The following is a 22,366-nucleotide window of genomic DNA, read 5'->3' on the forward strand; positions in this document are numbered from 1 at the left end:
GCTGTGCCTTCTACTCCCTCCTGCAGTGTGGACAACGGGTCCAGAGGGAGGGGCAGCGCCTGCCCCAGTCCCCGCTCTGATGCCTCTTTGTGAGCGAGCACAGCAGTGCTCTTGTCTTCTAGATCCCGTGCTCTAGCTGCCCTGGCCGAGGCTACAAGAATACAGCGAGGTGAGATAGGTAAAAAGCCTCAACACCGCGCGCATAGGAGAGGCTCACTGACTGGGAGCTATTATTACTATGAAGGCGCAATTAGTTTCTCGAGGCATGCAGTTCCCCTCACCATGCCCCAGCGCCAAGCCTCAGGAGGAGGAAATTATCATCTGGCAGCACAAGTAGTGATGAAAGAGGAATGAAAGCTAATTGTTGGGGCGCCTGGTGACTCAGTCGTTCAGCGTCTGCCTTGGGCTCAGGTCATGGTCCCGGGTCCTAGGATCGAGCCCCGCGTCGGGCTCCCTGCTCGGCGGGGAGCCTGCTTCTCCCTCTCCCACTCCCCCTGCTTGTGTTCCCTCTCTCGCTGTGTCTCTCTCTGTCAAATAAATAAATAAAATCTTAAAAAAAAAAAGAAAGCTAATTGTTGAGCGGTGGGTCGCTCAGATGATACTTTGGATGGTAACCAAGCAGGTACCAAAAGGTACTGCAAACATACTAAGTGCATCCTGAACTGACATAATCACATGAGTTCAGCTGTAATGCCCAATAAAATATATAGCTCAGCAGTACAGAATAAAATCTATGTATCTAGATGGTGACATCCAACTACGTCCCAACGGGTGGGCAAAGGACACTAATTGGGTGCAGTATGAAAGAAATGGACTAAATATCAAATGTACTATGTTTTCCACGGTGTGTTTCCACTAAATATCAAATGTACTATGTTTTAACATACAGGCAATGAAGAAGTCAATCTTATATAAAGTTTAAAAAGAAACGAGAAAAACCGCGTGGGGTTGGAGCCGGTATCTTAGAGGTAGAAGGAAAATAGGAAGGAACACACCCTCATTTGCTTCTAACACGGTTAGCTGATCTGTTTGAAATTAGATCCACTTTCAACTGTTTTAACTTAATTATTAAGCCATTTCTTAACCTCATGAATGCAGTTTTCATGTGCTTTCAAATCTGGCCCTGAACTAATAGACCCTTTCACTTCAGTGGTTTTGGAAATGAATGTTAGATGAAGAGGAAAGCACTTTAACGGTGCTTTTGTAAGGGTCAGAGCTCCGAAAATATAGTATGGTTTGTACATAAAACTCAGTACACCTGAATATCCTGCTGGCCCTTTGTCTGGTAATGAAGGCAAACCATGCCACCCTTTAAAATTCTGCTTCCTTTCCCTGTGCAGTCAGCTGTGTTGGTGCTCAGCTATCTAGCTGCTCAAGTGAATCCATTATTGGGATCAAAGTCTCAGCAGATGAGAAAGAGGCGGCAGCCAGCCACCCTGGGGGCAGCCTTCCCATCACTTCTGAGAAACAGAATGGTAGGTCCAGCTCTCCATTCTAGAATATTCTCCTTTAGAAAGACGCAGAAAGAGAGAGAAATGTCTGTCAGAAAGAACAGGCAATGCTATTAAATTGCTATGGAGTCTCTTTCTGCTAATGTGTTGTTCTCATTATGTGGAGGAGCTTTTCCAAGTTTGTCTGTTTTCATCTGCCATTTTGTAGGAAGTCAACAGCTGAGGATTACAAACTTTTTTTTTTTTTAAGATTTATTTGAGAGAGCGTGCACAGGATGGAGGGACAGAGGGAAAGGCAGAGAGAGTCTCAAGCCGACTCCATGCTGAGCACAGAGCCCGATGCAGGGCTCCATCTCGCGACCCTGAGATCATGACCTGAGCCCAAACCAAGAGTCAGACGCTCAACTGACTGAGCCACTCAGACACCCCGATGACAACTTTTGAAATGATAAAAGGTTGGGCAATTTTTACCTTCTCTGCTTCATTGCTTGGAATGTATCACAAATTAATAATGATAATATGAAGAGTGGCCAACCTTCATTGACTGTTAAGCCATTTCCATGTAATCCCGTGAAGTAGGTACTATTGTTATCCACGTTTACAGAGGAGAGAGTGGAGGTGGAGAGAGGAAGAGTAGTTTACCCAAGGTCATACTCCTTGTAAGTGGTGAAACAAAGATTCAGACCCACGTAATCAGAATCCAGCATGAGGTTTCTCAACTGACTGTACAGTACTGCAGAGTGAAAGCCAATGGAAGTAAAGTACCTTTAAAAAAAAATTGAAGTAAAAAAAAAATCAAGACCCAGGAAATCACTGATTTTTAAAATGATACTTACTAAATCCCTTTATCAAATATTAATATACCTGTGATACACCAGGCATTTTGTCCACATTATCTAATTTAGTGCTCTGTGGATCAAATGTGTCCATTTTACAAATGAAGAAACTGTGAGTCAAGAAGTTGTACAGGAGCAGAGTAGCGTGTAATTCCAATTTGAACCCAAACACGGGAGACTCCAAATCTCAAGCTCTTTTCACAAAGCCCCCCTCCCTCTTCTTTCTTTAAAGCAATCCTTTCCTACTAGGAATAAACTCAGAAAGAGAAAATCATCAGAATAAAGCTCACTACTTAAGTTTGGAATCAGAGAGAATTTTCTTCTGATTCAGGCACAAAATGGCTCTGACTTCTTATTGATCTTAGAAATGGTAGGATTCAAGTGATTTGTTAGAACACGGGCCACAAAAGAAAAAAGAACATCAGGAGTAAAACGAGTTTGCCTTGATCAAGCAGGGCAGTGTTCATATTCTCTTGTCTTCCCAACACAGGCTGATAACTCGAATACCACTTTCCACAGAACACAGAGAAGATGGTTAATACCGTCCATTTTCTCATCATTTTCTCTCTCTCTGCATCCAGCGTTAAGACCGCACTGGTATATAGAAGAAAGTTGTCAGTAAGACTCTTGCAACTCCAAAGGGAAAGGTGGTATGAGCCTGGACTGAAAAACCCAAGCCTGACCTCATACCCATCAGGACAGGCCACTACCAAAAAAACCCAGAAAACATCATGTGTTGGTGAGATGTGGTGAAATGGGAAGCCTGCATTGTTGGTGGGAATGTAAAATGGTGCAGCTGCTGAAGAAAACAGTCTGGTGATTCCTAAAAATATTAAAAATAGAACTCCCATAGGCCATGGTAGGTCCACTTCTGGGTATATACTTAAAAGAAGAGAAATCGAGGTCTCAAACAAGTGTTCGTACAACCATATTCATCCCAGCATTATCCACAGTAGCCAAAACGTGGACGCAACCCCACTATTCACTGACAGATAACTGGATCAACAAAATGTGGCGGACACATAGAATGGAATACTGTTCAGCCTTCAAAAGGAAGCAAACTCTGACATATGGTACAATGTGGAAGAACCTTGAGGACGCTCTGCTGGGTGAAATAAGCCAGTCAGAAAAAGACAAATATTGTATGAGTCCTCCTATATAAGGTACCCAGCGTAGTCAAATTCACTGAGACAGAAAATAGAACGGTGCTTGCTAAGGGCAGGGGGAGGGGTGGATGGAGAGCTACTTAATGGGAATGGAGTTTCAGTTTTACAAGATGAAAGAAGTCATGGAGATTTGTTGCTCATCAGGGTGAATGTACAGTACATAATGCTTCTGAACTAGACACTTAAAAATGGTTAAGATGGTAAGATTTATGTACATGTATGTTCTACCACAATTCAAAAACAAGAACATAGGCTTGAAAGTTAAGAGCTGCATATCAATCCTGGCTTGACTCGCCCATCTCTTAATTTTGTGACTTCGGTTCTTTATTGAGTTGCTGATGCTCAGACCCCTTATCTATGAAAGAGGAATAATAACAGTACCTTCCTCACAGGGTTAGGAGTGAATGTGTGTAAGATATTTGGCATAGTACTTGGCCTATTATGAGCATGCCATGAGTGCTGGCTTTTGAGTCACAGCAATAGGCATGGGATATTCAGCCAATGGCAGAGTGGGTATTAAGAGAGGAAAAATCCCTTGCTGCCTCTTGAGAGGTCACATGAGGTAGCATTTGTGACCTTGGGGAATTTCACAGGGCCCAGGGCTTTTGGCTCACAACCTTGAAAGCTCAGAAACTGTCCTCCACTTACAGAAAAGACCACAAGGACAGAACAAAGGAGACCAGTATATAAAACCAGAATACCAATTTATTAACAGCATACTTATAAGGGCTGAATAAATCTATTTTCTTCTTGTCGGCAGATATGCATAGGAAGGCAAATTATAATCACAAGGTTGACTCATAAGCACAGACTCAACAAAGGGAAGTAAATGAATCAAATGTATAATGGCACCAGGCTAAGGTAACTAGCTGCATTCATTTCCAAATAGGGACGGTCTTCAGAGTTTTTTTTTTTTTTGACAGAGAGCATGAGAGGGAGGAGGGTCAGAGGGAGAAGCAGACTCCCTGCTGAGCAGGGAGCCCGATGCGGGACTCGATCCCGGGACTCCAGGATCATGACCTGAGCCGAAGGCAGTCGCTTAACCAACTGAGCCACCCAGGCGCCCTGTCTTCAGAGTTTTTGAGCTCCCATGGCCAAAGCATCCTCTCTTCTGGATGCAGGTGCTCACGGCCACCGTTGGCTTCTAGACCGTGTTGTGCTTGTGTGGTTGACCACTCCTAACCTCTGACTGGCCTACTGTTTCTCTGGCTACCTAAATACTCTGAGGTAATCCCGCCTATCTTTTCTTTGACCAAAAAGATGTTGGGTTTCGTACACTGTAATATTATTCAACTTAGATACTAGAACAATACAGACTCTCATGTATTTTGTTTAAAAGCCTAACAAAAATCATTAAAAGCATTCATTGAATTTTTATATACTGCTATGCAGTAACTGTCAAGATACACTGTCAAATGAAAAATAGCAAAAGTGTCTACAATTTATCTAGGAAGGAAGTGACAAAAACATGTACATGTATTTGTTTGTATCGTTAAAGCAAACCATTGGAAGAATAAGCCCAAAACTAAAACAAATTCCTTAAATAGGTAAGAGGAGAAACAGGGTGGAGAAGACAGAAGGTGAACTTCTCAGAACATACTTCCGTGGATTTAATTTTGTTAAATATTTTACATAATTTTGAAACAAAATTAAATTTTTAAAATTCCAAAAAACCTGAAAACAAAGTGGAACAGATGCTCCTAGCAGAGTATTCATCGGCTGGTAGAGCCGTGCAGAGAGGAGTGATTTTGGCAACCACTATCTGCATGGACGTCCCTCAAGGGCAATACCCAGCAACAGAAACCTGTAAAACCACCACCACCACCACCACCACCACAACTAAACTCTGTGCTCAGTAATCGCATTGTTGGTGATGGCGCTGGTATGGTCATTATTGGACAGTCACGTGCGTATTACAGGATAAAGCACATGAGCACTTACGCCGGGTGATCGGGGGCTGGGGTTTTCAGTGTGGAAGAAAGAAGTTACACATATTCAAGGTGGGTGATGGGAATGTGAGATGATTATGCTATTCTCTCTGCTTTTGTATTATGCTTGAAATTTGCTATCGGACAAATTTTCCACAACTGGGTTAAAACAAAACAACTCCTCGATCCCAGTCTTTGATGATGGCTCTCGGGTAATTTTTCGCATTATCAAATGGTCAGGAATTTGGTGTAGGTGATAGTAGGCCCTGTTTCCCTGCAGGTTTTCTTCCAGTGACATGACTGGACGGCATAGCAATTTTCTAAGGAAACTTCAACTGTATAAAATGATCATCACATTGAACAGGATATGTTACTACAAATTTAGGCTCTATGAGGGATCATGGCAAAAATATCACTGCTCTTCAACATCTTAAAACTGTGTTTTTTCTGACGGTTCCTATGCCTCCGGCCCCTCCCACTAAATACCCCCTCCCCACATGCATGCAACTTTTGCATGTCCCCACAATCATTTTTACAACCCACTTCTGAAGATTTATTAATACATAGATGAGACGGTCTCCACCATTCAAGGGGATGCTGTCCCACGCTATCTTCTGAAGTTGGAAGTGTGGAAATTTGGCATTATTACATAACAATATTAAAACTGCTTTTATAGATAGCAAACACTCTTTCCCACTTGTGAATCATTTTCTTAGAAGAGTGGTTTTCAAACTTGAGCATGCATCAGTATTACCCAGACAGCTTATTAAGAAAACCGGGCCTTGCTCTCAGAGTTTCCGATTCAGGTCTGGTTTGAAGCCCGAGAATTTGCCTTTTTAACAAGTTCTAAGATTTGCTGATGCTGCAAGTCTGGAGACCACACTTGAGAATTATTATCCGAGAACATCTATTAAAATGTATGTATCCCTTGCTTCCTCCTTAGAACAAAGACCCCCGATACTTTCCATATAAAAGTTCACGATCTCCCCTTTCTTTGATTTATATTTATATAAACACAAATATAAATATATATATATATAAAGTTCCCTTTGAACTCCATGATGCCTTCCACTGTTTAATTATTACATAAACTTTTTCTGAAACTGATTATCCTTAAAATGATACTTACTCAAAAATGTTCCCTATTAGGTTATAGGTAGCAGTTTTCTTCCATCTTCCCTAAAAACATCCAGACTAATTTTGGTTCTTTCCTGTCGCCCTCTCCTTCTAATTCTCTATTCCTCTAACCAAACTGAAAGGAAAGACAGGAATAATCATCAAAAGATGTTACTATATGCTGTTTCCACTAACATATAATTTCTTAGAGGACAGTAACCTTTTGACTTTATTATTGCTTTCCTTTTCCATCATGTTGTGGGCATTTATTTATTATTATCTGAAAATAACAAGGCCTGATGTCTATTAATATTTATAGAATTTAAAGCCCTGCCACAGGGTAGGCAGCCAATCCATTTTTGTCAAATAGAATATTTCAATCACAGAATTGCAGAGACAACTGAGGTCCAGAGAACCTAAGTGATATACAAAAGGTCACAAAATCTGTTACAGCAAATGCCAGAATGCTATAATCTGGATCTCATGATGCCCACCCAGTCTGTGCTTCTTCCCCCAGTCTGTTCTACCTCTCACCAGTTTTATCAGAAGATGCAAATAGGACTTAAAGTGAGATAAAATAACTCTAAAGTAGCATGGGGCTCAATACCTAGAGAAGAATCATAAAATTCTCAACGAGGGTAAATGCATTTACTATGGACAATAATTTTGTAGACAATATTTTGCTTTAGATGCTCTGACCTTTTCAGATTTCTTTACAAAGTGTACAGGATAGATTTTCCTCACCATTCTAGAAAAACTAAGGAAAAGCCTACAAAATGCGGAAACACATTCCTATGGGATGGGTCCTCTGGCCCTGAACAGATTATCGTAACACAGAAATCCACCCCCCTTCCTTACCCCCCTACAGCATGTACTGCATGGTGAGGGCTAAAACAACGAACACAACAATTATTAGTACCAGGTCCTCTTCAGAGTTTGCTCTTTCTAGAGACAACTAGATTTAAGGGAAAGGGGAAACAACTCCTTGGTGGCTGTTCACTATGTTCTAGGAATAGTACTGGGTGGCTTACATACACTACCAAACGGACTCCTTTCAATGACCCTATGAGCTAGACATTAGTATTCCCATCATAATTAAGGCCAAATTAAGCTTGGCAGTTGCATGACTAGGGTAGACCAGCAAGACCAGATGCAAACTCAGGTCTTTCGGACCCCAGAGCAATGCTTCATCCAGGGACGAGGTAAGCTGGTTTTTTCATTCAAGAGTTCCAGCACCTTCGTCGGTGCTCAAAGAGCTCAAAGTGTCTGACATGATTCTAACCTCTACCATCCACTTCTCCGCTCTATAAAAATGGAAGAAGCTATTCTCTTCCTGCTTAATTTATTTTGGTTTATATTATCAGCAAAAACATTTCTAACATCAGGGCAAATTCACTGAAGAAGGCTTTTTGACCCCAAGCTTGGCATATCTTTAAGAGCTGACAAGTAATGAAGTGTAAAGCTACACTCGTTAGGGCGCCTGGGTGGCTCAGTCGTTAAGCGTCTGCCTTTGGCTCAGGTCATGATCCCGGGGTCCTGGGATCGAGTCCCACATCGGGCTCCCTGCTCGGCGGGAAGCCTGCTTCTCCCTCTCCCACTCCCCCTGCTTGTGTTCCTGCTCTCGCTGTCTCTCTCTCTGTCAAATAAATAAATAAAATCTTTAAAAAAAAAAGCTACACTCGTTAACGTACAGGAAGTCACAAATGGTGATGGAAGACTTGCCTGATTTTCCCTTGATGCAAATATCCAAATCAACAGTCCTATCCCTTTGGCCTCACGCGTGTGGCCTTGCCCCTTCCTAGAAACCGAGGAGGGCCAACACACAAGTGACCTTTTCCTCATCTCACCTAGGAGCTGGGACAGCCCCGTGCGGAGAAGGGCCGTTGGAAGAACAGATGACAACACGTCTTCTAGGCTGGAGGGACGGAGGAAGGGGGATGGGAAAAGGCTGCCCACCCCCCACGAATTTAAATGGCGTTGCCCTTGTAACAAGTAACAGGATAGTCAAGGAACTAACAAAAGGGTATTACTTTTCTTTGTTTAGGATAATGTTTCAAAACGTAATCCTTTTCAATAGACGTACATTGAAGGAATTAAATCTATGAAACAATCATTTGCCCACTGCCGCCATTTGCTGCGAAATCCTTTCCATGGTGGTAATTTAAAGTCAACCTTGTAATACATACTCTGTAGAAAAACAAACAACAACAACAACAACAAAAAGCCAACTTCCTTTAAAAATCTCTCAAGTATTCACTAACACATCAGAAGCCAAATTTCTTTTTTTTTTAAATAAATAAATAAATAAATAAATAATTATTTTTTATTCTTATGTTAATCCCCATACATTACATCATTAGTTCTAGATGAAGTGTTCCATGATTCATTGTTTGTGCATAACACCCAGTGCTCCATGCAGAACGTGCCCTCCTCAATACCCACCACCAGGCTAACCCATCCTCCCACCCCCCTCCCCTCTAGAACCCTGTTTGTTTTTCAGAGTCCATCGTCTCTCATGGTTTGTCTCCCCCTCCGATTTCCCCCCCTTCATTCTTCCCCTCCCGCTACCTTCTTCTTCTTCTTTTTTTTTTAACATATATTGCATTATTTGTTTCAGAGGTACAGATCTGAGATTCAACAGTCTTGCACAATTCACAGCGCTTACCAGAGCACATACCCTCCCCAGTGTCTATCACCCAGTCACCCCATCCCTCCCACCCCCCCCACTCCAACAACACTCAGTTTGTTTCCTGCGATTAAGAATTCCTCATATCAGTGAGATCATATGATACATGTCTTTCTCTGTTTGACTTATTTCGCTCAGCATAATACCCTCCAGTTCCATCCACGTCATTGCAAATGGCAAGATCTCATTTCTTTTGATGCAGAAGCCAAATTTCTAAGCAAGAGAATTTAAATTTTGGATTCTACTGTTCCTTCTTGGTCATCCATCCCAAACCCCAAGGATTTTGTTTGTTTGTTTGTTAAACAACAGCCACCATTAATGGCTATGCTTATCAAGTACAGGGTTCAGTCCTGGTTGAGCGGGATGACACACAGTTGGCAGGGCCCTGACAAAGGCGAGCCTGCGTCACTCCATCATCAGTCAGATGGCTGTGCATGCTGATTCTTCACATGCACCTGTCAGGCTCCCGAGAGGCGTCACTCGTGTTTGGACACCAGAGTCCATCACCACAGTGAGTGAGAATATAGATAACAGGACCCTCTTTGTCACTACGCTCGACGCTTAATTAACATGCCCTGGCAATTTATTTTGAGGGGAAAGATAATACATATATTCAAACAATCGTGGAACTTGATGGCCAGATAAATATTGCTTCTCATTTTTCCGTATGTGAAGTCACTGCTGCATGCTTTTTTGGGAGTGCTTAACAATTGTGTTGGAGAAAGGACATCAAATGATGCTTAGAAATGTGATACACATTTTCATTTCACACCCCATCAGCTTTTACAACTGTAGCTCAATGAAATGTAAGAGAGAGAGATTGGCAAACAGCCAGATGTACACCAAGGTATAAAAGAGGGGTCAGGTTACTTTTTTATAGAAAGGAAAAAAAATTGTTTAATTTTCACTCCACATGACCAAAGCAGATATTCAACGAACACCCTCGAGAAAAGCACCCTCACCACACACACGGCCACGCTTTAGCGCCTGTTTAAGGGCAGGCTTTCACTGTATTACCAACGGCTCTGTAAGGGGAGAAAACCTTCCTCTCCTCACTCCCTTCTCCTTGGGATCCACTGCCACAGACACACTGGATCAGAGGATCTTCAGCGCTCCACCTTCCACCCGAACATGCCCTCTGCCCTCCACGTCTAGCCTAGGAGCGGGAACATTCCCTCTACAGCAGGAGAAGCAAAGCTAAAGGCCTCAGCGAAGACGCATCTTTCTAACTCAGATTTCAGTCTGTCAGGAAGGATGAAAGCCTCATGCATACATAAAAAGGGAACCATAAATGATAACAGAAACACGGTCTGGAATCGCTATGCTTCCACAGCTGCTGTCTTACCAGCAAGGTAGAGAGAAAAGCGTCTTTTACTCACCTCTGTTAAACCTGAGACTTCTCCCTTTGCTAATGGTTTGCTGATGGATGGCGTGTATACTTTGGCATCTGACACCGGCTGCCCTTTCATAAAATGTTTGCCTGAGTCATAAATGTCCACTTCGATCATTTTCCCCATGAATGTGGGGTTCTTTGGCACTAAAACCTTTAAAGAAAATTTCAGAAGGCTTAATTTTGTTTAAAAAAAAAAACTTTCAATTTTCGAACACAGTTTTAGATTTATAGAATGACTACAAAGAAAGCAGAGGATTCCTGGATACCTCATCCCCCGTTTTCCTATTACGAATATCCTACCACAAGTACGACACATTTGTCACAGTGAATGAACCAATACTGATGTATTACTATTCACCGAAGTCCATCCTTTATTCAGGTTTCCCCAGCTGCCCCCTAGTATCTTTTCTTCTGCCCTGAGATGTTATCCCGAGTGGGCTCCATCTTCTAGCTGCTCAAGGATCTGGAAGTCTTGTCGGCAAGGAAGGCACGTGTGGGAGGAGCTTCCGGGCTGGAGACAATGCCCCTTCACTGCGGGACACCTGCTGTCCTAAGGCATGTGGCAGGCAGACCCGGGAGAGCCCCCGGCAACCAGCCAGTCACTTCTGGACAGGTCTTTGATATTCTGCTCTTCTTGGCTGTCCCATGCAATGGAGAAAACTGAGACAACACTGATGAAAGCTTTATACTTTTAATACCTGCCAAGTCAGCCGTCAGAATCATGGTTTGAGTAGACACTTCAAATAAAGGCCTGCATGTTTGTGTGTATATGAGCGTGTGTGTGTGTGTGTGTGTGTGAGCACAGGCGTGTGATTTGGGGGGTGAAGAGGAAGAACATTTAAAAGCGACCTTTTTAATGGCCCAAATATTGGTGTTTGGAGCTAAATGACTCCTTTAACTAACGGCTCCTGCTCACTTCTTTTGCTCTGTTATGAAATGCGTACGTTTGTTACGTCTACCTCCACGTAGGATCGGCGGCTCTGAAGGCTACTTTGGCTAGTTCACAGGAAACTGTCGGACGGTCTCTCTCCACTCGAGATTTCTGATAAAAGCACTTGTTTACCTCGAGCAAATGTTCCCCTCCTTGGGGACCAAGCAGAGGTTTGCATGCTGTGTGTCTCCCTCACGTTTCTATTTCAGTGCCTCAGCCGCTCGCCAGTCTCTTTCAAGTTAGGATCCAAAACAAACAGACTAATTCCAATCCAGTAAAACTTTGATATCTAGATACAATCTTCACTTCTGGAACTCATCTTATTTTAGAAAAATCGTTCCTCCGAAATCTTTGATATGTTTCGTTGTAGAGACAAACAAGTCGGATGCGAGCCAGAGTGCCACGGCGGATTTCTCTGGGAGGCGAAGCTGGATCTTGGTCTTTCTGGGTTTGATTTTTTTTTTTTTATGACCACTGAGTCCACGGCCTCATCAAAGTATAGGAAAAAGGTCACCTGGGTGGTGAATTACTCACAGCAAGCACATGAACTAAAAGAGCTTTAGTATCAGAATATGAAAGCCCTTTTAAATCGGTTTTTATAAAACAAGAAAATCTCTAGAGTAAACTGTCCCTGGGAGATGTGGTACTATTCTGGGGAAAAATAACTCTCCTTGATCTGCTGCCTTGATCTCAATGAAGGGCTCAGTGTTATTTTTCCCCCTCCAGTTTTAATAATTGGAAAAAGCCCGACTGCTTTAAATTGGAAGAAACAGCTAATGAGGCATGCCATTGCCTTTAAAATGAAGGGGAAACAAGTTCCCCGCTGAGGCAGAAACCCAGATGGCAGAGAAAAGAGAGGGAAGAGGCGACCAAAATACAATCGAGTTCTTCCCCAGGGCTGAGCAGGTTGGCCTGAATAGGAAAATGGCTCTCTGGAGCCAACTAATGAGATGGAAAATGCAGAAGAAACTCAGCTCCAGCGTGGAGCTTTGGGAACCCTTCCTCAGCTGTCGTTTCTGCTGGGTATGGAATAGGGCATGTGTAGTCTGGGCCTTGAGAAGTCCCTCTCACGTTTCCTGAGGACCCAGAGCCCACTTTGGAGTTATTCCCCGGGGAGCACCAGTGCGGGAGGTCTCTCCAGCTACAGCTTCCCTTGCCCTCCCCTGCCCTGACTTGCCCACCCTGCCCTGAAGACGCTTCCCAAGCTCTAATTTCACCCACAGGAGGAAAAAAACAAATTCACTTCTCATTTGAAGAGAAAGGAACAAAAAAGTAGGAAAACACATTTGGTATTAAGAAAAGTTAATAGAGGGGCGCCTGGGTGGCTCAGTAGGTTAAGCGTCTGCCTTCGGCTCGGGTCATGATCCCAGGGTCCTGGGATTGAGTCCCGCATCGGGCTCCCTGCTCAGCGGGGAGTCTGCTTCTCCCTCTCCCTCTGCTGCTCCCCCTGCTTGTGCTCTCTCTCTTACTCTCTCTCTCATAATAAATAAAATCTAAAAAAGAAAAGTTAATAGAGTCCAGAGTGACCCACGAAATCCCTATGCCCATGGGAGAGCCTCCTATCCAGGAGGGGAGAGCCCATCTCCTCCTCAGCCTTTTCCACGGCCATGGCCCCAGAAGAGGCGCTCTGTTTTCTTCGGTCGCTTCTGAACTGCTCCCCATCTTGGGGAAGTGGAATCCCCAGTGTTGAAAGAGAAGCCGGGCTGGCCAGTGGTGTGGCAGCTGGTGAGTGGGGGGCCCTTCGCGCCGGCTCGCTGGGCCTGTGAGGAAGACGCTCAGAGTGAAGGGGTCTTCATCCTCATGCTGGTCTCCGCAGTTGGTCACATGATTTGAGCTGAATCCACGGAATCAACTCTCTTTTCCTTCGCCCCCAGCATTCTTATCAAGGTGGAAGTTAAAAAAAAAAAAAAAAAAAAAAGCCTACAACTAAACAGAATTAAAAAAACAACCGGCCAACCGAGAGCCTGAGTGAGCGCCGGGACACGGAGAGGAAATGCCTGCCCGTGCACGTTGATGTCGTACACGTCCTTCCTGTTCCCGGGACAGGACTTTCCCCTCTCCTCTGCCGGGCTGTGGGAATTCTGACAGCGCTAACGACCTGCTCAACACTCCCAAAGCTGAAGGCTGGTCCCGGCAAAGACTAAAGAGGACTAAAACGCACTTACTGCTTTGTATAGGATGCTCTGTAGCCTGGGCCACAAAGATAAGCCCCCTGCTCGTCTAGCTGGATCGATGCTATAAGACAGCCTTGCTGTGACAAGACTCTACACCCCTCCCCTCCTTTCGGTTCCTTTGGCTTGAAGTGATTCACTTCACAGCCCTTTCTCACTTTGGAGAAAGCGCAAGAACGCGCAAGTGCCTCTCACCTGCTCGTAGAATCGATTGTGGGCAACGTAAAACTTGGAATCAAAAGATTCTTCTGTCACTAACACTTGTTGTCTTTCGCCAATCTGTGGAGAGAAGGGGAGAAAAAAGGAAAGGTAAGGGCAAACACCTGAGAACCCAAAACAAAAATGCCAGCCCAAAGAGTCTTGGATCAGTAAGCAGTGTCCTCTTGGATTTAAAGGAGACTCTCGATTGCCAGTTACTGAGCAGCTAATATAAGAACCACTAATTCAAATTTCCTGAAAGACATTCTTATCTATGCACTAATAGAAAATGAGCCTAGCATGAAATCTTATTTTCTTACATAACTATGAAACAAAACTTATCTTCCTCCTTCAACATAAGTAAGATAATTAAGGCTTCTAAGACATACAAAAATCTTCTAAGTATCACTTGGTTTCCTGAAGCAGTGTTGCGAAACAAGCCAGAACAGGCTGCTTCTAATCCAGATTCATGAAAATATTTTGGCAATAGGAAAGAGTAGTAATAAACATTAATTTGAGTTATGAGGGATGTAACACTAAAGAAAATGCCTCAAAAACTAGTCATTAAGTCCTTGCATCTAAACATTTCACACATTGCATATAACTCTGAAATTACGGATTAATTCCTACAGCTGTTTACTTATTATATACATTTACTCTCTCATAAGCAACCGTCTCTTCTTTGTTGCAGACATGACCCCATGTTCATTTTTTTTTTTTTTTAGGAAGAAAGACAGCAAAGATATGAGACTGTTAATTCTCTACAAGATCGATCTACATTATGGTCTAATCGTACATCTTTAATAACCAAGAAGTTAAATCAACCAAAAACACTGGTTAAAGAAATGTGACTAGTCAAAAAAATTCTACCATTTCCAAGTTTCGTCCACTGTGAAATGCAACATTTAAAGTGCCAATCACTTCTTTTTAACAAGGTTGTCAAAATGTCTGGAGTAGCAACTAGCTGTACTGAATGACTGTGCCTAGAATTATTTTTGCCTTCACTACTTGATAAATACAACTCTCTGTATTAAAGCACATTGACAAGAAGATTTCAAAAAAGCAGTCCCTATTCTCATATATAGGGACTTGTCACCATGTTCGGGCAGTTAGCGTTTAGGAAATGTAAACACAGCTGCACTAAACAGACCACCTAACAAAAACAAAACACCAAACTCCCCTCTCCATCATATGATGTCAATACCTAAACACACCATAATTTACTATCTTTTTTTACTATCTTGTTCAAAATGTAGCCCCTTTAGCCAAAGGTTGTAAGGGCTCTACGAGGATGATACCTATCAAAGACTTCCTTCACTCCCTGAAAACTAATGAAAGTTCCTGCAACATTCATCCCTTTTAAAAATTGTTCCTGCAACCAAAGAATGTCTCCCCAACTTCTCCTTTGAACGGGAACGGCTCTGTTTATTAAAAAGACTGATGAATATTGGTTTTTTATTCAAGTATATTCTTCTGGAGGAAAACTTAGCATGTTTGTACACATTACACAGTGTGAGTTGCTTGTAACTTAGGATAAGTATCTGTCGATGGTTCTTAAGGAAATCTGCAATTACACTTCATCTCACATTAAGTTTTCGGGAAACGAATCTAGCAACAATATGAGATTGTAGAGCCACTGAAGAGGTAGGCTGCTTCTTCCGTCTTGTTCGAACGGAAGTGGGCAGCTGCAGTCAGCACCGCTGGGCTGTCCTGGCTCACCCGGAGTAACAGCCACAGAGTTCGAGGGCCTTGCTCCGGTTGCACGGCGGAGGGTGGGGCTTTTGATCAACCACCCGAGAACTATTTGTAGGGAGTTTGTAACTATTATTTGCCACAGGGATGCAGGAAGATGGCTATGTGCAGTGATTTACGGAGACAAACATCTCTCCCATCACCTCTTCTGTCCCCTCGGCCACGCATTCTGTCTCACTGGTGAGGCTCTTAAAGTTCCTTCGAAAGACACGAAGCAAAAATGAGCAAAAGGAAGCTAGGACTTCGATCAAAAGCTGCCACAATCTGTTCCAATCCCCTTAAAAAACCAACAAAAACCAATAATAAGTGCCCTTCTCAATATTTTTTTTTTAAAGAATAAAGTTGCAATGAAGTGACTATCAAATACAACCTTTAAGAGAATCGACTATTTCCAGTAACCTTAAAAATACCGATGACATTAAGGAAGGGGGGGTTCAGGTGGAACTCGGGGGGGGGAGCAACTTTGCCTTGGTGACAGTAAGGGACCTCAGGGGCCAAGGGTTTGTGTATAAGCCTCACATCTTTTTCTAAATGAGCCACCTCGCCCTTATACTTTCCAACTGTTTTCTCCCGGACCTCACAGGATAACCCAGCATGGTTAACGACCCACATATAACGAACAAAATTTAGGGTAATCACCCTGGTTTGCCTAAGAATGCCTCTGCTAACCAGCAAGGATGTTCTGGTCTGAAAGGAAAAAGCAGGGCATCTGGAGAAAGAAGGCAAACCTCCAGGGGACAGAATGTTGTCCTACGAGGAGAGGACAACCACCGCCCAGCCATCTATTGTACTAAAGGCAGGGAGAATCCACTAGTTGGGGTCAGTTTGTCTTACTGACGGAGAATGCTGGAGAGCGTGCTATGTCCCATCTGACGTTCTGATACTCTTCTCTGACTGGAGCACAAGGTGACCTCATTGGCTTTGGACAAGCCTTCTGCAGAAGAAGTCAACAAAGATGGCTTGTGTAATTTAAGAAACAGACAAACTGCTCAGAGTACATAGGAGGTTGACAATGAAGTGTTCCATAAAGACTGTGACTAGTAGCACTTGAGACAAATTAGGATGCTGGTGGAATCGCGAACCCGAAGAATGGTCTAGAGGCAGCTTCAAGAGAGCTGGAACATTCCAGGACAGGAGGGAAGGGATGCTTGGACGGGGCAGGATGGTCAGAAGAAGGGGTGAGGAGCTCCCGCCGAACCTGGGAGAGAGGAGACTCAAGGAGGGTTATTTAAAAACACTAGCCGCCACATGTTCGAAGGAGGTGGGAGGACACAGGGTCTGAGTGGATTATCTTTAAGATAAAAGAGATGTGAGTGCTTTTTGGGCCTTCACATTCCTCATCACAGAAAGAAGAGGTCAGTGGACGCAGCAGGACATGGGAGAGTCGGCCTGAAGAGGAAGTGGGTTATGATATTTTAAGGACCGCTCAGTTTCAAAGTTCTAGGTCATCCTTCGTGGGAGATCGGTAGGCTCGGGACTGGTATGCCCACAAGCTTCCCGATGAAGGAAATACATACTCTAAATCCAGGCTCACTTTCCTTAAAGCCAATATATGCTTCAAGCCCTCTGCAAATTACGGCTACTTTCTTGCTGCACTTAAAAGTAATGTGATCTCTAATACCCACCAAGGAAATGTTTAAAAAGTCTCTCAAAAAGCTGCCGAGCTGAACCTAAAGATGCCGGTCAAAATCTTCCCCACAAAGCCCTTGTTTTATAATCCTAAGAAAGATAACCCTTTTCTTTCTGATTTGTTTTACAGGTATATAATTTATAGGTGCTTAACTACAATGCTCATATAGTTTCTTCAACATTTTTGGGTTTAGGAACTTGGGATGGGAAGTTAAGAATTTCTGGGGGAAACTCAGTTTCCTTTTACGAAGTCTGACCTTTCGGACATTGGTCAGGACTTCTGCAGTCTTGCTCTCACAAGGTAGGCCTACTTCATCATTTATTCATCAAAGGTCCATGGAGAAAGCTGTTTTTCCTAGGCAAGCAGAACTTCAGTTAGTCCATTTTAACCTAGCTTTAAAAAGATGTTTTATGAAGGGCACCTGGCTGGCTCAGTTGGAAGAGCATGCAACTCTTGATCTCGGGGTCGTGTGCTGGAGCCCCACGCTGGGCATAGTAAAGTTCGCTTAAATAAATGAAACCTTAAAAAAAGGATGTTTTATGAAAAATGAATTATAAAAACAGTCTTGTAAAACCATCCTTCTTCCATTTCACACACCGCATCACCAAAGTGAGGCAAAGTGTAGGAAAAAAGGACTCACGGGATCCTGCATTACTGGTGACCTCACGGAGCTGGATACAAAAGAACGCACCTGGTACAATTTTCCAGGCCTTGTTGGAAAGATAAGAGAAAGTGTCTCATGGTTAGCTATCTATTCATTTATCCATAAAGGCTGGAAATAAAGGCAGGAGTCCCATAAACCGACGAGGAAGTGAGCAGCTGAAGGGGGTTTGGCAATCTCAGGTTTCACAGAGAGGAAACTGAGGCCCAGGAAGACATGGTGATTTGCTCAGGGGCATGGGCAGAAGGACGAGGAGGAAGTGTTGGAACCATTCCCACTCCCTGGTGCCTCCTATCTGAGTGCTAGCTGGAGAACATACAACATCACAGATCGGATTCTGCCGCGCATGACTTTTCCTTGAGTAGAGAAACATCTGCGACAAACAAAAAGGAATGTTTTTAAATTCAAGTTTTGGGTAGAATTTTCAGTACATTACATAATCAGCTGGCTGTGTTATTTGTGTCACATCCATGCTTAAAATTTCCCAAGTGCCCAAAGTTGTGAGAAACATCAGTTCTAACCATATGGCCAGATAACACACATCAGACACTCCTGCATTAGCAAAGCAGTGGTTTCCAGCAGAATTTGGTTGCTGCATGAATGCTCAATTCGAGTGTACTCTCTTTCTCCATTTGTCCTCAGAAAGTTCCTAGCTGGCTGTGTAAGGACTGGAAGAGAGACGCTGAACAGACCTGCTTTAAGGCAGGCATACAACACAACGTTAACCAAAGACCTCAGAGGGTGTATGTGGCCTTTACCTTTATCTTGCGAAGAAATGTTACTTGTATAAGACTCCTCGCACGAGAAGAAGTAGGTTTCTTCTAAACTCCTATATATGACTTTAAATATAAACTTCTCATAGTTTATTTTTTCTTTATTAGTCCACACCACCCCCCACCTTGCCACTTTTCACTTCTGTTTTACTTACACAGGGAGCCTGATTTAAGGCTTTGGAAAAAAAATTCCAATGCAATCTCTATTGGAGGGTTAGGTTAGAAAGATCTCGGTATCTCAGTATAATGGCTCAGTGTCCAAAAACATTCACAAAGGACAGATATATATTTGAGTACCGGTATAAGAGAAATATTTATTTCTTGCAACAGTTATAGGAAGGTGAAGAAATTATTTTGCTTCCCCTGAAGAGTTTCTAGAAATTAATTTTTCCGTCCAATTGCCTTAGGGAAAAAAAGGAGATTAAAACACATATATCAAAAGCTCTCATAATTATTTATATCACATTCTTAATAAACTTGAATATTATCTTGGTTTAGCCCACAAAATATTCTGACATGCAATTTCTGCAGCTAAGTTGTTGAGGGTATCTTTTTTTTTTTATTGTTTTTCTTTGTTTTCTTGGTTTTTGTAGATAATAAAATACAATTTTTCTACCTGACTGGTTTCTGAATGCACGACTCTGGGAAATGTCAAATGTCTTTCTTTAGCTCCAGTCAAATTAGTTTGTTTTTTGTTTTTTTTTTTCCCCTAAGGTGGCTGGAACATGTTAAACACAAGTCTGTGACCTTAAACTCTGAAATAATATTTCTAGTTCTGTGCAAAAGCCTGCCCTCACAAACACCTTTAGACTAATTACTGCAGTGTAATGTTGCTGGTGAACCACTGTAATTACACTTGGAGAAAAGTATGGTCTTGTTCTTTCCTAGCTAATGAAAATGATAACCTTTCCATTTGGATTCATCATTCACAACAGGCAGAGCATGCGATGCTGGGTCTCCAGGGTATACGGTAATTTTCCCGACTGTTTATGCACACTTGTGTTTTCTGCAGAAGCGGGAGTGAAAGAACCAGGCATACTAATGCTAAAAACAGTCAACAGTAATAATAGCAGTAACATTAAAATTTAATATCATCCTTACTCAACAGTTCCATTCTGTAATGAAAGGGCCATGACACGGGAACGTGTGTCAAAAATGATGATGGCAGAGAAAACAAGTAATGAGACTCAAAGTCCATCGTATTCAAAATGCTTGCCGTCAGTTTGTTGGTCTACTTAAAGATTCTTGAGAGATGCTGGACGGTTTATTCTCAAAGGGGCTGATTCGTATCTGACTCTTAGACAATGACTGAAAATACATTTTATCAGACTTTTTAAAAGTAGTATCTTCTGGGTGAAAAAACAAATATTCTTTATTAACAGGAATAAATATATCCAAAAGGGAAAGAACGTTCCTTTGAGGTGCAATATCCATACCTTGAAGTAGTTGACCTATGCCTATCTGTTAATAGCCGTGAGTGCCTTAGTGGTCCTATTATTCCTTCCTCACATTTCAGAAGAAACAAGAAGGAAGCTGAAAAAAAAAATTGGCTTTTTGCAAAAGCAGTGATGCAATATACAAAGACCAGATGCAAGGTATCTCTGGAATCAAACCAGACTATGACATTTCTTCTAATAACAGCCCTGTGTCCTGTCTTCTTCAATCACTGGCTGGTTTTCTTCCAGTCAGGTGCCCACTCCAGCAAGAGAAAAGAGAGTCTCTTCCCACTTAGAGGTAAAATCCTTATTCTTTTTTTTTTTTTTTAAGATTTTATTTATTTATTGGAGAGAGAAAATGAGAAAGTGAGCGAGAGCATGAGAGGGGGGAGGGTCAGAGGGCAAAGCTGGCGGGGAGCCCGATGTGGGACTCAATCCCGGGACTCCAGGATCATGACCTGAGCCAAAGGCAGTCGCCTAACCAACTGAGCCACCCAGGCACGCTAAAATCCCATTCTTTTTTTTTTTTTTTTAAAGATTTGATTTATTTATTGGAGAGAAAAATGAGAGAGTGAGCGAGGGCATGAGAGGGGGGAGGGTCAGAGGGCAAAGCTGGCGGGGAGCCTGATGCAGGACTTGATCCTGGGACTCCAGGATCATGACCTGAGCCAAAGGCAGTCGCCTAACCAACTGAGCCACCCAGGCTCCCTAAAATCCCATTCTTAATAACAGGGCTATTTTCATCTGCTGGTTGAGAGCCAACAGTAATAGTACAGTAACTGTACTTTATTGATCTGGTTAAAATAATTCTCAACAGCAAACAGTTACATCACAAATGCTAGCCTGATCCCTTTTCAGCATTAGAAATGTATATCTGGGTGCTTACTGAACTGCCAGTTCAAAAAACAGTCAAGTTTTAACCACCTGCCTGTACATTTTCAGTATTCTAGAACATTCTAAGGTGTTACCTACAATGCTTTTGTGGAATTTTTTTTTTTAACTGTGTTAAGAGCACAGAACATGAGATCTACTCTCTTAACAAACCAAAATGAATTGTCCTTTCTTATCATAGAACTGGCATGAAGTATGTTAGATCTATTTTTCCCACACCAGGTAAGCTTGACGATGCCCAGGCAGTATAGGAAGGTGCTCAACATTTAAAACTATCTCAACTCCTAAAGCCAGATGTTGCCAATAATAATGTATCCATGAGATCTTATTAATGGGATGACTAAAGGGGACCACTACAAGATACCTGTGTGGAACCCTTTTTTATTAAAAGTTTGATTCTAAGATTGAATGATAATCTCCACACACTTCCACCTTTCCGATCTTTTCACATTGGTCTCTACCAATCATGACTTAGCACGTCTGGGCCACTCTTCTTTGATGGACTTCTCTTAAAGGCACAGAAAGTGACCACACTTACAGCTCAGGATGGTTGAACAGATAACCTTCCTGGAAAATGTCTTTAGGATTTGTGTTTCACTGATGACACAGTATATCAGCTAGATTACAAAGAGAAAGAAAGAAAGAAGAAAGACCACTGGGTTTTAGAGATTTGGTGTTTATGTAATTCTACTAATGCGCAGTAATTACTTGCCAATCTCCCTCACATCTTTGCTCAAAAACCTCATTCCAAAAGTACCTTGTGGAGATTGCTGAGAGCCTAAACACTACCAAACACTTCATTAAAACAGTATAAACCTCAAAAGAATTCAAAGAAAGGTCCAGACATTTGGAGGAATAAAGGTATGGGTATGGTACGCAGGACACCTTCCAATTTTCTCTGTGGTGAAAGAAGGCTTTTTTTCAAGTACTAAATAAGAGGAAAGGATGGGTAAGTTCTAGTATAACCAGACTCTAGATGTGAATTCTTGGAATCACGAATTTCAGAGCTGGCATGGCCGGAAGAATTAACAGATCATTCAGTACAAATACATCATTTTACAGGTGAGAAAACTACGGCTCGTTAGAGACTAAGTGTCATGGCCAAAGTCATACAGCTCATAATATTTCCCCATAACATAAAAAATGGATTTCATCCTGACAATTGTTTTTAGGCAAGTGAATTACAGAATTACACTAAGCCTGCACCATCCAGTACAGTGGCTACTAGCCCAAGGCTGCTGAGCCCTTTAATGTGGCAAATCCCAAGTGAGAGGTGCTATAAAATACATAGCAGTACAACACAAGATCTCAAAAATTAACATGAATAAAAGAATGTAAACTATTTTC

At 42.5% G+C, this 22,366-nt stretch overlaps 1 protein-coding gene across 4 annotated transcripts in view; it reads right to left on the reverse strand.

Annotated features, from left to right (window-relative positions):
• Positions 1–22,366, reverse strand: part of CDKAL1 (CDK5 regulatory subunit associated protein 1 like 1) — a 662,439-nt gene that overhangs the window by 18,442 nt on the left and 621,631 nt on the right. For 3 of the 4 annotated variants that reach the window (XM_054505708.2, XM_064597101.1, XM_045866302.3), the window contains 2 exons: positions 13,874–13,957; positions 10,563–10,727 (listed from right to left, as the gene is read on the reverse strand). In XM_054505708.2, the coding sequence (XP_054361683.1) occupies positions 10,563–10,727; positions 13,874–13,957 (249 nt within the window). Of the gene's footprint in view, positions 1–10,562; positions 10,728–13,873; positions 13,958–22,366 lie in introns of those variants that run through there. The other variant, XM_064597102.1, reaches the window with a different exon arrangement.

The sequence above is a fragment of the Mirounga angustirostris genome, unplaced genomic scaffold (assembly GCF_029215605.1).
Source record: "Mirounga angustirostris isolate CCGP_5_RB_7025 unplaced genomic scaffold, mMirAng1.0.hap1 SCAF_8, whole genome shotgun sequence".
In the NCBI taxonomy this organism is placed as follows: domain Eukaryota; kingdom Metazoa; phylum Chordata; class Mammalia; order Carnivora; family Phocidae; genus Mirounga; species Mirounga angustirostris.